Source organism: Grammomys surdaster, unplaced genomic scaffold (assembly GCF_004785775.1).
Source record: "Grammomys surdaster isolate TR1022 unplaced genomic scaffold, NIH_TR_1.0 126248, whole genome shotgun sequence".
Lineage (NCBI taxonomy): Eukaryota > Metazoa > Chordata > Mammalia > Rodentia > Muridae > Grammomys > Grammomys surdaster.
In genome coordinates this window covers 7,350,697-7,365,401 of record NW_021621048.1, presented here as the reverse complement: position 1 = coordinate 7,365,401, position 14,705 = coordinate 7,350,697, and the positions used below count along the sequence as shown (strand labels likewise).

The 14,705-nt window shown below is 42.6% G+C and overlaps 1 protein-coding gene across 1 annotated transcript in view; it reads left to right on the top strand.

The window, feature by feature from the left end:
• The window catches only part of Trim42 (tripartite motif containing 42), a 22,541-nt gene extending 8,540 nt beyond the window's left edge, over window positions 1-14,001 (top strand). The window contains exons 4-5 of the mRNA XM_028758988.1: window positions 3,527-3,751; window positions 13,747-14,001. Coding sequence (XP_028614821.1) covers window positions 3,527-3,751; window positions 13,747-13,833 — 312 coding nt within the window. The 3' untranslated portion in view covers window positions 13,834-14,001. The remainder of the gene's footprint in view (window positions 1-3,526; window positions 3,752-13,746) is intronic.
• Window positions 14,002-14,705: the final 704 nt, after the last annotated feature.

Below are 14,705 nucleotides of genomic sequence, written 5' to 3'. Positions count from 1 at the left end.
GAGAGAGAGAGAGAGAGAGAGAGAGAGAGAGAGAGAGAGAGAGAGAGAGAGAGAGGACAGTAGAAGACAGTGTCAACACCACCCCTGGTCTTCACACTAACATAAACAGTCAAGTGGGCACACATGCATGTGTGCTGCACATACATACACACAGCACCACACCAAAAGGAAAGAAGGAAGAAAGGAAGGAAGGAAGGAAGGAAGGAAGGAAGGAAAGAAGGGAAAAGAAGCAAAACTAGAAGAATCAAGTTGGAACTAAAGAAAGTTTCAAAATGGCTTGGGAGGTCATAGAAGTGGGAGATAGAGTCCAGGACTGAATTAGACGTGCAGTCTCCACAGGCTGCCAGCCGTGTGTTCCTTTAAGCTTGCAACCTCTCTTAGATCCGGCTCCCCCTGGGTTTGAAAAGATTGGGATGACAATCCCCAGAAACACTCCAGTTCCCTGCTGAGATCCATCCTCTTTCTTAGGGGTGATGTGGAAAGTGGAGTGTCTTACAGGTCTCCGTACCTGCTGTCACCTGTGACAACACTGGCCACTGGCCTTCTTAACCTAACAGTGAACAAATGCTCTTTCCCTTACCTTCTTTCTGAAATCCTGCTGAGCCTGAGTTGAATTGCCTGTGGAGTACCTTATTCAAATTCCAAGAAGCAAAAGGGTTGCTGGGCAACTAGAGTTTCTTGGCTCTTTTGAGGTTCCTGCATGGACACACCTCCCAAATTACTCTATGTTCTGCTTCCATATGGCACAGCTCATCTTTTGTCCCTCTCGCAAAGATAGTAGGCATCTTGAAATATAGACTAGTGGTTTCCAAACACTACCTTCTCCTGCAGGCTTGTAGATTCTCTGTCACTGGATTCCAGGCAGTTACAAGCTGCCAGGTACTGCCAATACTGCTATCTGCAGACTGCACTTCAGTAAGTAGGGTCTAAACGCAAGAAAATGAAGACCAGACACAGACCGGGTTTTACCTTCTCCCTCTGTGAGACATTGTAATGTTTGCTTCAGAGGCTAAACTAATACGACAAGAAATATGCCAGGTAGAACAGCGCTCTTCTGGAGAGCATAGGGCACAACACAGTGTCCCTCCCTGTCCTTCACACAGAAATGAGGTATTGGTGACAGTGTTTCTCATCTCAGGATCAACTCCAGGCTCTCAGGGAGTCTACAGCTCCTGCTCTGAAGCAGAAGGGCTGGTGGGGTCTGTGCCATACTTGGACTTGGAGAAGTCACATGTGCTGCCTAAGAGTTATCCCTGGATAAGTTTGATAGAGGGACACCTAAGGAGACAACCAAGCAAGTCACTGCCACCTCACCTATGGCCTGACAGTGATCTAATGTAAAATGATGATGATGACGATGATGATGATGTAGAAAATCCCTGTTATAGGGTCATAAAATTCTTACTGTGCTCTACAGTGAAAATAATTAAGTCTATGTTGACCTGGCTTCCAAATCGTCAGGACTTTCACATAGAAAATTGGTCTTAGAAGATATTAGTCTGTATCCCAAAATTCTAGAGATCTTTTGATTCAATTTGAATTTAAAAATAATTTCTTAAGAACCTGTCCCTCCCCCTAAAAAAAAATCAGATGAGGATTTATGCCCCAAAATATTCGTTGCAGCATTTATCCTAGTATAAAAGCAGAAAAAATCTGACTGCTCAACTATAGAAGGGGTCAGTTATTTCTGAAACAGTTTTTTTTAAATAGTTTCATTACTCTTATTCATTTTATCTCTGTGTGTATGTCTGTGTGTGTGTGTGTGTGTGTGTGTGTGTGTGTAGAGAACAGAGAGAGGGAGGGAGAGAGAGAGAGAGAGGGAGGAAGGAGAGAGAGAGAGAGAGAGAGAGAGAGAGAGAGAGAGAGCTGCACCTGCCAGAGCATACATATGGAGGTCAGAAGACAATTTGAGAGTACCAGTTCTCCCCTTTCACTGTTGAACTCCTGGGAATCAAACTCCAGGTTGTCGGGCTTAGCAGCAAGCACTTTTACTCTCTGGGCCATCTTGCCGGCCTCTGTGGGCAGTTTTTAAAGGTGATCCTTTATCAGGTTTTTGATGGTGTAAGATATACGAACTGTAAGTTAAGAGAATAAGCCAGAGCCATGCAATCCCAATTACATGCGTGAGTGTGCTCGCATCTCCCTGACAGTAGACAGACTTACAGTTACCTGTGTGAGTGTGTTCGCATCCCCCCTGACAGTAGACAGACTTACAGTTACCTGTGTGAGTGTGTTCACATCCCCCCTGACAGTAGACAGACTTACAGTTACCTGTGTGAGTGTGTTTGCATCCCCCCTGACAGTAGACAGACTTACAGTTACCTGCGTGAGTGTGTTCGAATCTCCCTGACAGTAGACAGACTTACAGTTACCTGCGTGAGTGTGTTTGCATCCCCCCTGACAGTAGACAGACTTACAGTTACCTGCGTGAGTGTGTTTGCATCTCTCCTGACAGTAGACAGACTTACAGGATTAACATGTTGTTAGGGGAGACATTTATTGTCTTCCCTTATACTTCTGCATTTCCAAAGCATGTTACCATAAATGTGCTTGTTTTGATCATCAGAAAAAATGTGAGTTATTTTTATTAAGTTGTGTGATTTTATTTATAAAATTTAGTACTCATAAAATTATACATTAACTGTATCTTACAACATTTGACTTTAGCTAAAACTATAATGAGAGCATTAGGAATATGCTTTTAAAATACATTTTTTTTAAAGTTTAGGGCCAGCAACATAGTGGCATTTACCACCAAACCTAACAACTTGGGTTCTATTCCAAGGACCTACATGGTGGGAAGAGAGAACAGATTCCAGCAAGTTGTCCTCTGACCTTCACATGTACTCCATAGCATTTGGCGTGCACAGACGTGCACACATGAGCACACACACATCACACACACACATACACTAAATGAATGAATGAAAATGAAAACACTATTATCACAAACTGTTTCTATGCCAAACTGTTTGGGACTTGTCACTGTATCTCTTCTTGGGAGTTAACATCTTATGATTTGAGTATGAACCTACTTTTATTGTTGGATATTTCCTCAGGAGTAGAAAAGGAAATACTTTGCATCTCAGATAACTGTGTGACTCTACCATGTTCTGTGAGTCCACTGGCATTTGCCAAATGTCTCCTTTTTGTGCCTGTAAAGTGGGAGAATGAAATCTGCCTCCCAGAGGCTTCTGAGAACTCACCAGATTTGAAGCTAGAAATGTCTGACATGAGAGCTGATACACAAGAGGCATCTAGTAAATGTTATCCATGGCCTTCACGTTGAGTGACAGTACCAGAACCCTGAAGAGCATCCCCTGTTCCCAAAATCCACTCTGTGTATCACACAGGACTTCATCGAGCTTCCCAAGACCATTACTCATGGTCTAAACCAAAGCTCTCAGCCACTGTAGAAGATGGAGTCAGCCCTGTAGAAGATGATCTGCCCTTCCCATAAGGATTTATGTGTGTGCTGATCTATGAGTGTGTGCTGGTGCCACACTCATACACCCAATCCTCCTAGGTTTACTGGACGTGCCCAACAGAAGATGTGGACTCCTTTGAGATGGAATTCTATGAGCTCATTACCACCCCTCCTAACAATGTGCACACAGAGCTCTGTGGACAAATTCGTGACATCCTGCAGCAGAACCTGGAGCTGCACAACCTGACCCCCAACACCGAGTATTTGTTTAAGGTTAGAGCCATCAATGATAATGGTCCCGGGCAGTGGAGTGATATCTGCAAGGTACTGTGTACATTTACTTCTTATGTTAAACTTTTTTTCTATTACTAATGATTTAAGTTTTAAAATTTTATTGGAGAGTCCCACATGTGCACACATACCCACACATATATACACATATTCATGCCATAGCATGCTGACAGATATTAAAGGCTCAAACTGAGGGCCTCAGGCTTGTCAAGAGCCTTTACCAGCTGAGTCATCTCTCTGACCCATCTCTAACCCATCAGATGGGAATGCCTTCATAGAGTCAGGATTTGACTTAACTAGGAAGATCAGCAAAGACCACAGAAAATTCTGCTTCTAAACCCAGAAAGCTGGTTAACTCTGAGCCAATGATGGTATCTTTCATCTCCACTAGCCTTTTCAGGCCAGGTCCAAGGGTCATAGGTTCTGCTGAACTCAAAACTACTGGTTCTAGCTTTGTGTTAGGATACAGAAGTTCAGAGTACAACCAAGCATAATCTCTCCTTCTGCCATAGTCATTGTATGAGAAGAATAAGAAGTAATTACAGTGGGGAAATTCCAAAGGAACAGTGCTTCCTAGGAAGACGAGGTGTGAAACTTAGAAAAGAGGTACGGCAGCCAGTTAAATCAGCATTTCTCACAGAGGACAATTGAAACTTGTGATACAAGAACATCCCATGTAATATTTAAGACATATTTATACTAAAACTACTTTTGGTTTCTCTGATAGTTAAAAGAAGAAAAAAAAAGACACTGAGCAGGTCAAGATGGCTCCATGAAGCAAAGAAACAAACTATTGGTTTTTGTGATGGAGAGTTGATGCTTCTCTGAATTCCCAGTGATGTGAATGCCATTGTAATGATATTGAGAATACTGGGACTGTCAAGAGCTATCATACTATATAACTGTCAAGGTGCTCTTTGGAATCCAAATAAGTCTTAGAGGTTCTTTAAAAGTAAAAAGCCCAGGTCTGTTCATTTAGGGTTTGGAAGAAGGGAGGTTTACAGCACCGAGAGAAGGAAGCCTTGAAAGACTTCTAAGACACACCTAGAAGAGACATATCTGTCTAATCTGATGTTCACAGAAGCTAGAAAGTTATTACCCTTCCCTCTCCTCCCCTTTTCTCCTCTCTTTTCTCCTCCCCTTCCCTTCCCATACCCCTCCTCTTCTTTCTTCCTCTCTCCTCCTTCCTTCTTCCCATCTCCTCCCCTTCTCCCCTCTCTTCTCCTTTTCCCTCCCCTTCCCATCTTGCCCTCTCCCTCCAGCTTCCTCTATCCTCTCCTCTCTTCTCCTCCTTCTCTCCCATCCACTTCTTTCTGAACCACCTCATTTTGAGTCACCCCTTACTTTCTACTCCACTAAACCCAGCTGTCATGTACTCTTGGGTAGTCTCCATCCGTGCTGAGTGGTCTGAGTGCTCAAGGCCATTGGATTGGGTTAATTGCACTTTAGCAATCTGGTCAGATGTTTGAAGTTTGGTCGATCCTTCTAATAATGATGGAGACTGGGGAGGAAGTGGGGTTATGCCCTCAGCAGTTCTGCAGAGTGGGGCTATTCCTATCACCTCCTGGCATCATGCTTCCCTCCCCCTCCCAGAGGTCAGACACTTACATGCCAAGGAAGTGTGATGAGAGAGCCTGCCTGGCTGCTCTGCCAGCTGTTCCTCTGCCAGCCTCTCAGCCTGTTCGTCAGTTGCCACAGAGACCTTCTCACTCCAGAGCCCCGAAGCTTCACACCTGTTGCTACATTTTCTCCTCTATGCTCTTGACTATGGATTCTTCTTTTAATCTGGTTCCATCTGCCTTCTTAGCTTTTAGAATCCCTCAGAAATCCCTTACCCACGAAGGGCACTCAGTAGTTGTTAATTTTTTAATGAATCATCTGTCATCTCTAGATGTGAGGATTGGGGATGGATAGAGAGATTGAGGTGTGTCATCAGTCTGCCACCTTACCCTCCTATGTCCTCTCATCCCTCTCACACTATGACCTTCTTGCAAACAAAATTCTTGCCTAATTCATCTTTCTCTCTCTTGTGGTGCTTACCGAAGCAGTTTCACACAGCAGCCTCTTAAGGGTTATTGAACGGAAACATGAGTGAAAATGTAACCAAACAAATGAATATATGGGCAAATGTCTAAATTAAGGAGTGAAGGAGTAAATTGATAAATAAAATTAATAATCGAAAAGTATCATAAGATGCCTGAAGGCAGAATGTTTTATACAGTCAGTCAAGGAATAGCCTTCCCCTAAATCTGTCTTTATGCGATTAATTTGCCCTCTATGAAAGAGAGGGAAATGCATGCCTGTCTCTTTGCTTTTTCACACAATATCTAAATGAGCAGAACCCTAATTAATGAGGTTTTCTGGAAGCTTCATTTTTATCTGACTCAAAGAGCTACAGTATAGATTTTTCCTTCAGAAGTAATTCTTCCTCCCTCCTTTGCGGTTCTATTAGCATTCTCGAGGAAACACTGGCTTCCTTAACATTTGTCATGATTTGCATAAGTAAAGGCTTCACCAGCAAATGAAAATAAGATGGTGTGTTTGAATGACATTTATAGAGCTTCATAAAAGTAATGGCTTTAGCTCTTTCCTGTAAAATCGAAATTTTTCCCTTTGGCACTGGTGTATGCGTTATTTCTGAAAGGTTTCATTTGAATGCTGCTATGAGGTACACAATCCAGTCTTATCCAAACCACCATGCTTCCATCCTATGTACTTTTATAAAAGACGGGAAGGAAAACCTTTTATATTTGATTTGCATAACCTAAGACTCGTTGAAATTTTTTTTTAAAGAAAATTTCCTTGGTACATAATACACACAATGAGAAAATTAGTTATCCAACACTCTAAAGGTCACATTTGAAGGTCAAGTCTGTTATCCATTATTGATGATCATCCTGGAGTCTCAGATATCTCCTTGAGGAGGAAGCTCATGGAGAAACCACAGGGGATGAGTCTGTATTCGAAGCCGGAACCCTAGCCTCCTGAACCATAGACAAACGTAAATAAGACTAAGGGGAGTGAGCTCAGCCCTAGAGTCACACAGCACATGACTCTGGGGAGACAATATCAAAGCATTGAGTCTCTGATGGATCAATTGTCGTTTCTGAGACAGAATTGTGTATTATTAAAAGAGCTTTGGATTTGAGCTCAGGTTCTTGAGTCAGACCCCAACAACACTAGTTCCATTGCTAAGTTCCATGCAATGGGATACTGTTTGTCTTACTGGCTCCTTATGGTTCATGGTCTCTGTCTCAAAGCCTCTAACATCAATGGTCTATTTTGAAGGGACAGATAAATGTGTTTTAGGTAATGTGTGTGTGTTGGCCTGTTTTTCCTCCTGATCTTCCCGTGGTCCTCAATATACCTCTGACCACATTCTGTCCCTAGCTACCACCCCCTCTTGCTCACCGGCTTCCCCACACACTAAACCCTGATTAGCCTAGCTGTCTATCTGTGTGTAGGTTTCCTTTGGCTGCTGTGACAAATAGACGGTTAAACAGTACGAATCATTACATTTCTGCAGCTCAGGAATACAAAATGGTTCTCACTGGCTAAAATTTAAATCAGAGTACCGTCCGTTTATGCGGGTGCTTGTTTATGGGTCTGCAAATGTTCAGACAAGAGAAGGTCAGAGGTCAATTTCAGTATTGTTCCTCAGGCTTTCTCACTGGCCTGAAATCCTTCTGGATCCTTCTGTGGAGGGGTGTCTGAGGTAGAACCCACCCTTGCCTTTTGCTGGTGTCTGAGGTAGAACCCACCCTTAGTCTTTTGCTGACAGCTCACATTTGTAACTCATGTGCCTTTCCTCTGTCTTTAAGACATCAGCTACCGACTGGACCTGTCTCCCTCCTGCCAGCCCCCCTCAGGCTCCCTTCTGCCTCTACCTCCCATCTGAAGGGCCTTTTGTGATAGCACTGAGCACGTGGTGATGGGAAATTTTCCTATCCTCAAACAGCTAACTTAATTGTCCTAAGGTAGAACACAGAGATGTGAGGGTTCCGACAAGGACTTCTGTGAGGGTCCATTGATCCGCCACTCTAATCTATATGGATTACTGAATTACATCAGATTTAGAGGCAAAGCTATAAGCCTGGCAATCCTCAGTAACTGATGCTTTCTTGGGTCTTTGGAGTCCTTCATAGAATGTAGTCATCCCTATCCCAGGCATTCTATAAGTCCTTCTCAGTCTGTCAGTCCCTCAATAATATCTATGTGCCAAAGAGACCATTCTTGGTCACCCTGATCTCTGCAGGATGCCCTCCTTGGCCCACACTGCAGCTAGGACTCTGACACAGAACAGGGCAGCCTCTCTTCCACTAAGTCTCGATTTTCCTCTTCCCAGGCTGTCACACATTTTCTTACAGGTTGAGATTGAAGACTGACCGACAGGACTGCCACCCTCAGGACTGCCACCTCTTCCCTAAACACCCACTCATGCACAGTAGCTCCAGGCCCTAAAGTGACACACATGCTTTGGATTCTCTGTATCTGTAGGGCCTACCATTTTCCAAAGAACTCTAAAACACTGCTATAAGCAACAGTCTTCTGGTCCTTTCCTACCTGCTCTGTAGCTAGAGAAACTTGAACTCCGGTTCAAACTGGATCTGGCTTGGTTTGCAACCTCATGTACACAGGTTTAATTAATTATATACTTCTGGTCCATCCACACTGATCTTTGCAAAGACCATGCCTTATCTTTATGTTCCAGTTTGTGACATCTGTTGTAAGGAGGATTTGTTTGTATCTCTTTGCTCTTGTGTGTTCTTACACCATATGTATGGCTGCTTGTTATGTGTCACTAACACACACATGGCATTGTGTTCACCTGCCCCCCCTGTCCCTTTTTCTCAACACTGTGATTGAATGATCTGTCTACATCAGTGGTTCTCAACCTTCCGACTCTTTAATATAGTTCCTTCTGTTATAGTGACCCCCAACAACTATTACATTATTTTTGTTGCTACATCGTAACTGTAACTTTGCTACTCTTATGAATCATAATGTAAATATCTGTGCTTCCCAATAGTCTTAGGTGATCCCCTTGAAAGGGTCATTCACACCCCCCCCCAAGAGCATCACAACCCACAGGTTAAGAAGCACTGATCTATATCATTATGGGTATTTTGTCCTTGAATTTCTGATGCTATGCCATCCTTCATGGCATGCATCTGCTTCTTGTGTGTCACCTGTCTACTCAGTGTAAACACCCAGGTTACCTCCACTAATGCTACAGTAGACAACATGTGACAGCTTGTGGCTGGGATAGAGGTGTAAAAGTCTTTCTAGATTTTGCATGAGTCAGGTAGAGTTGCACTAACAAGTTGGTACAAATCAGGGATCATTAGATAGCCATGACTCTGGCTGAAAGTCTTTTGCACTGTGCTCCCGAGTGATCTTTCCCCATGTATCCCTCAGTTCTACATTGAAAGTTCCTCCTACAAAAATGGCAGCGGGCTGAGATTAGGACTACAACATATGAATTTTAAAGTAACATAATTCATTTCCTCTAAGAAATGCTCTATGGCTGAAATTTCTTGGTCATAAACTAGGCGGTTGTCTTAGTTAGGGTTTTACTACTGTGAACAGACACCATGACCAAGGCAACTCTTATAAGGAAAACATTTAATTTGAGGCAGGCTTACAGGTTCAGAGGTTCAGTCCATTATCATCAAGGTGGGAGCATGGCAGCATCCAGGCAGGCATGGTGCAGGAGGAGCTGAGAGTTTTACATCTTGTTTCTAAGGCAAACAGAAGACTGGCTTCCAGGGAACTAGGATGAGGGTCTTAAAGCCCACACACACAAGGACACACCTACTCCAACAATGCTACACCTTCTAATAGTGCCACTCCCTGGGTCAAGTGCATACAAACCTTTGGCCATGCCCATAAATATTCCATAAGAGAGACCTTATATCCTAAATTTATCCTGCATTTATCAAGATCTATTACCTGTTATGTCAATTCACTTTATTTTTCTACATTTCATTTCAAATGCTTATACCCTTCTAGGATTCCTCCCGTAAGCAGCCTGTTAACAACACCCTTTGCCCACTTCTCTACTTCCCCATCCCTGCACACTCCCAATTTAGTGACTCACAGGACACCATGTATTCCAGATAATAGTTTTAGGCATTGCTAATATTTCTGCTCCTTTGATATTTGTCTTATCACCTTTGTTCATATCGTACTTGATGAAATGGCAGGAGCCTTAAACTCTCAAATAATCAAAGTCATAACTGTTTTTCCTTAGGGTATGACCTTTTTGGGGTTCTGTTTAAAAAGTCCTTGCCTTGACTTAGATCACAAAGATAATCTTCTACATATTCTTTTATTAAATTTATAGTTTCACCTTTCAAGTTTTACCAAGACAGAGTCTACCTTTATTTTTTTTTGTTGTTTTTTTTTGTTTGTTTGGTTTTTTTTTGTTTGTTTGTTTGTTTTTAATTTTTTATTGGATGTTTTATTTACATTTCATATGTTGTCCCCTAACCCCATCCCCCACCCACCCAGGAACCCCCAATCCCCTCACCCCTCCTCCTTCTTCTTTGTGGATGTAACCTCTATCTACCCCCCCACTCCCACCTCCCCACCCTCAAAACTCCCACCCCCTGGGGCGTCCAGCCTTCATGAGGTCAAGGATCTCATCTTCCACCTGTGCCCAGCAGGGCCCTCCACTCTTATATATTCAGCTAAAGCCCTGGATCCCTCCATAAGTGCTCCCAGGCTGGTGGTTTAGACCCTGGGAGCTGTGGTTGGTTGGTATTGTTGCTCTCCTCATGGGGCCACAAATCCTTTCAGCTCCTTCAGTCTTCACTCTAACTCCTCCATTGAGAACCCCATGATCACTTCAATGGCTAGTTGTGAGCATCTGCCTCTGAATATGTCAGACTCTTGAAGACCTCTGAGGAGACATCCATATCAGGCTGTCCTTATATATTTAGGGTTCATTCCTGAATCCCCTATTATGTTTCAGCGTTTTGCTTTCTACTTTGACAAAAAAAAATGGCTTCAGCAAAAACAGGGCCATATGCAAGGTAAAGATAATCTTGTATAAATGGTAGCAAACCCCTATTGCTGGGGGGAAATGGAAATAATATATGCATAGAACCCTAATAATGATGAAATGAAAATGTTAGCTGTACACAGAGCCACGGGGGCAGTAAAGAGAGGCTAGGACTAACAGTGCTGAGAGTTACGGGACTAGGAACTGAAAACGGAAGACTTAAGGGGTTTGTCTCAGTGGAGTGAAGATGTTCAAAGATAAAGACCGGGGATGAAAGGAAACAGCCTCCACTCTCACATCTGTGCCTGTTCGCTTTTACTGGGACTTGGGCTCAGCTTTGTGCTGTCCTAATGAACTGCTAAGGCATCTTCATTACCCAGGTTTCTTCTGAAAAACCATCAACTAGCTAATCATGGAGGCTTACTTTTTCATATAAACATCGAAGGAACTCCTTGTGGTTACTTTTTTTTTTTTAGTTATTTTATTTTTAATCCAAACAGAATTGGGTTAGAAAGCCACTGAGGAATTAATTGGAAGTCAGTTGATATGTTTGCAATGTTATCTGAGCATTTATTCAAACTGCTTTATGAGAGGTTTTCTAGGGTCTTCAACCTTGTGTTCCTGAGTAAACGACATAGTTTAGTGATCTAATGATCAGCATGAAGACTACAGTCTATACTGTGTCACATGTGATTAATATGCTACGATTTTAGATGCATGATCACATTGTAAGCCAGGGATTACATGAAATAAGAGATACACCAATTTGCTTATTGCAGCATTTCACCACACATATGCATATCCTTAGGTTGCATCCTTAAGTATATCTAAGAAAAACACAAAAGTGAGTAGTGTACAACCTTTGATGTTCTGAGTGTTTGTTTTATATTGTAGTATATTCCTGATAGATGGCTGGTTCAGAAGAAACGCTATTGTTCTCTGTAGATAAATCTGAATCCTAGCAAATCTTTAAGGATTCTATTATTCCAAGAGTCTGTTGGTTTGGCTTGTTTTCCCAGGCATAGAATCTTATCTTCTGTAAGTAATGGTGCTTTTATCTCTTCCCTCACAGTTTTTGAGTTTATATTTCTTTTTCTTTTCTAATCACTTTATCGAGAGCCTTGAGTCAGACACAAAATGACAGAAGTAGACACACTTGTCACGTGCTGACACTAAACTTTCTCCATTGACTTGATTGCTTTTAATTCAGTGTTTAGGTTTATAGCCATTCACCTAAAGAAACGTCTTCCAACTTCCAGGTTGCGAGAGCTTTTGCATAGAGAATGATATTATCTGCATTAGTTGACATAATCACATGATTTTTCTCCTTTAGCCCTTTATCAACTAAGTAAATTATGATGGATTTTGTTTGTTTGTTTGTTTGGTTGGTTGGTTAATTGGTTTTGTTTGGTTTAGTTTGGTTATGATGCCAGGAATTAAACCCAGGACCTGGCCTTTTCTGAGTATCATTCCCAGCTCACCATGGCTGCATTTTCTGATACTGGATTCTACTTCCCTTCACAAACTAAGCCCTTGGTTAGCATCACATATTGATTTAATATGCTATTTCAGTTACCATTGTTTGATTTTATACAATTGCATCTATGGTCATAAGTGGACTGGGTATATCTCTGCTTGTCCATATTGGTTTTATCGGAGTCTAGAATTTATACTTCAAATCTAGCTTCTAGGAGTTGGGGAACCTCACTCTCCTCTCCTTTTCTGGAGCAGCCACACCATACAGCTTCAGTGTGGGACAAGGAAGAAGGGGCCAACTGAAATTTCAATTTCCGTAGCATGTTATGTTCCATCCTTTGCTTCTTCTGTCCTCTGTTTTGCCTGCTGCTGTTGCTGTTCATCATCACTTCCCAGTCACCTCTGTCCCATTACACTGCACAGTCGTTGCCTTCAAAGATCCTTACTATAGTTTGAGACAAAACTGTAAAATGTGTTTATTTTTAATGCAGTTCCAAACCCCATAACTCTCAATACCATTAGGCCTTGTTTGCTGTCGCCAGTAGCTCTGTGTGCTTCTGACATTTTTCATTTCATCTTTATCAGGATTATATCTATGCAGCATCTCTGTCTTTGCCCAACACAAATATAAAAGATTAAAAACATTATCATACAGACTGTGTTTTGTATAAACATTTCTCTTCATCAATCTAACCCAGTCCTGCCCCAGCTACTCATTTACCACGTGTCCTGATTTGTATGGGCAGTGGAATCTTTCCATCCCAACTTCAGTCCCTAAATGCCTCTTCAGTAAATGTGTGTTAGGGAGTGGTAATGATACCAGGTCAGAGAAATGGAGAAGCCTACCACCTTCAAGGTGAGTCACAGGGAAGCATGATGAAGTTGAGTCTGTGAGGTTTCTAAGAAGGTCCTCCTTAGCCCTGTTGCCCAGCACCTTGCCTTTCTTGAGTGGCACTGAGTCACTGACCATACCAAAGTTAGTACAAAGCATTTGTAACTGTATAAAATGGGGAAAACTGGATGAACTACAAATTCTGCTCTATTCATCTTTCACACACATCTCTAAGAATCTTCTCTTTACTTGGCCAATGTTGAGACTACAGAGACTTAAAACAAACAGAAACTCTCATTTTCCCAACACCCTATACAGGTCACCCAGACTTTAGTTAATGAGTGGTTACTCATTAACTGAAACTTAGAACTTGAAAGACAGGAAAGAAACAAAGTTCCAGAGGCTGGGGTGAGGGATGTTCTATGGTAAAGGCCATCTGGGGTCTAGTCTATCATGCTTGTCCACATTCAGTTGTATGAGCTGCCTTGAGAGAGGTAGAACCTGATGTGTAGAATTGAAGTGCCAGCATGCAACAGCTGTGGGCCACTGTGAAAGTTCTGTGGTACCCTGAGTCTGGAGCTCTTCATCTGACCATGCATGCTTCCCATGGTTGTCATGGGGAACTGATGAGATGGTGTATGGAGTGGTCCTGGGCTCTAGGAGCTGCTAATCCCTCTGTGGATGGTCCCATGCACTCTTTGCTTCTGATTGCAGGTGGTAACACCAGATGGGCGTGGGAAGAACCGAGCTAAGTGGGGACTGCTGAAGAATATCCAGTCTGCCCTCCAGAAGCGTTTCTGAGCCTTGGAGCATCTCTCAGGACTCTACTGCTCATAGAGATATCTATATGTATATGTATTTTTCTCACCACATTCTTCCAGAAGGTTGTAGATGGCTGTTTCCAGCACCTCTGGGTTTTCCAAAAGGAATCTCCTAAAAGCCAATAAAAGGAAATGTCTGACATCATAACCTACTGTGATTGGTTCATTATGATGAAACTAAGAGGCAAAGCAGCAAGCCTGTAGGTCTGTATAAGCTCAGGTTTCATCCTGGGCTTGGAATTCAAGATGCTATGTATGGAACAAGTGGCATGCTCCTGGGTGGCAATGATTGTTCTGTCTAGAAGACCCCTGGGTATTCATTCGACTGCTGGCCTAACTCGCTGTAGGTGTCCGATCAAGTCAGCAATTGGTAGAGGAGGCTTTCCCTCAACATGTAATCTATCTCAATACTAAGCAGCCAACACTGTGAGAAAGTTCTTCCTAGTTATTAAGCTCATGTTTTCCCACAGCTTTTACCCATGGTCTGAAGTCTGCCTCTGGCCCATAAAAAGAGCTAGGCCTTCCCCCCCTCCTCACTCCTCTGTATCCCAGTGCAAAGGAGGAGCAGCAGAATTCTTGGCACACATTACAAGACTGGTTACCCCAGGGAGCTTTGTTATGATCCCATCCCTGCAAATGATGGGCTAGATCCACCATCACATTTGGTATTATCATATAATCGTTTCTTTGAAAAGCTTCAGAATCATCATTAGCACGGCAAGCAGATTAAATGACATGCCAGTGTGGATTCCACCACTGATAAACTAAAGTGAAATTAAACTTTAAAAAATTAACTGTGTGAATATCACATTATCATGATCATGCCTCCTCACGGCACTGACGAGGACCACA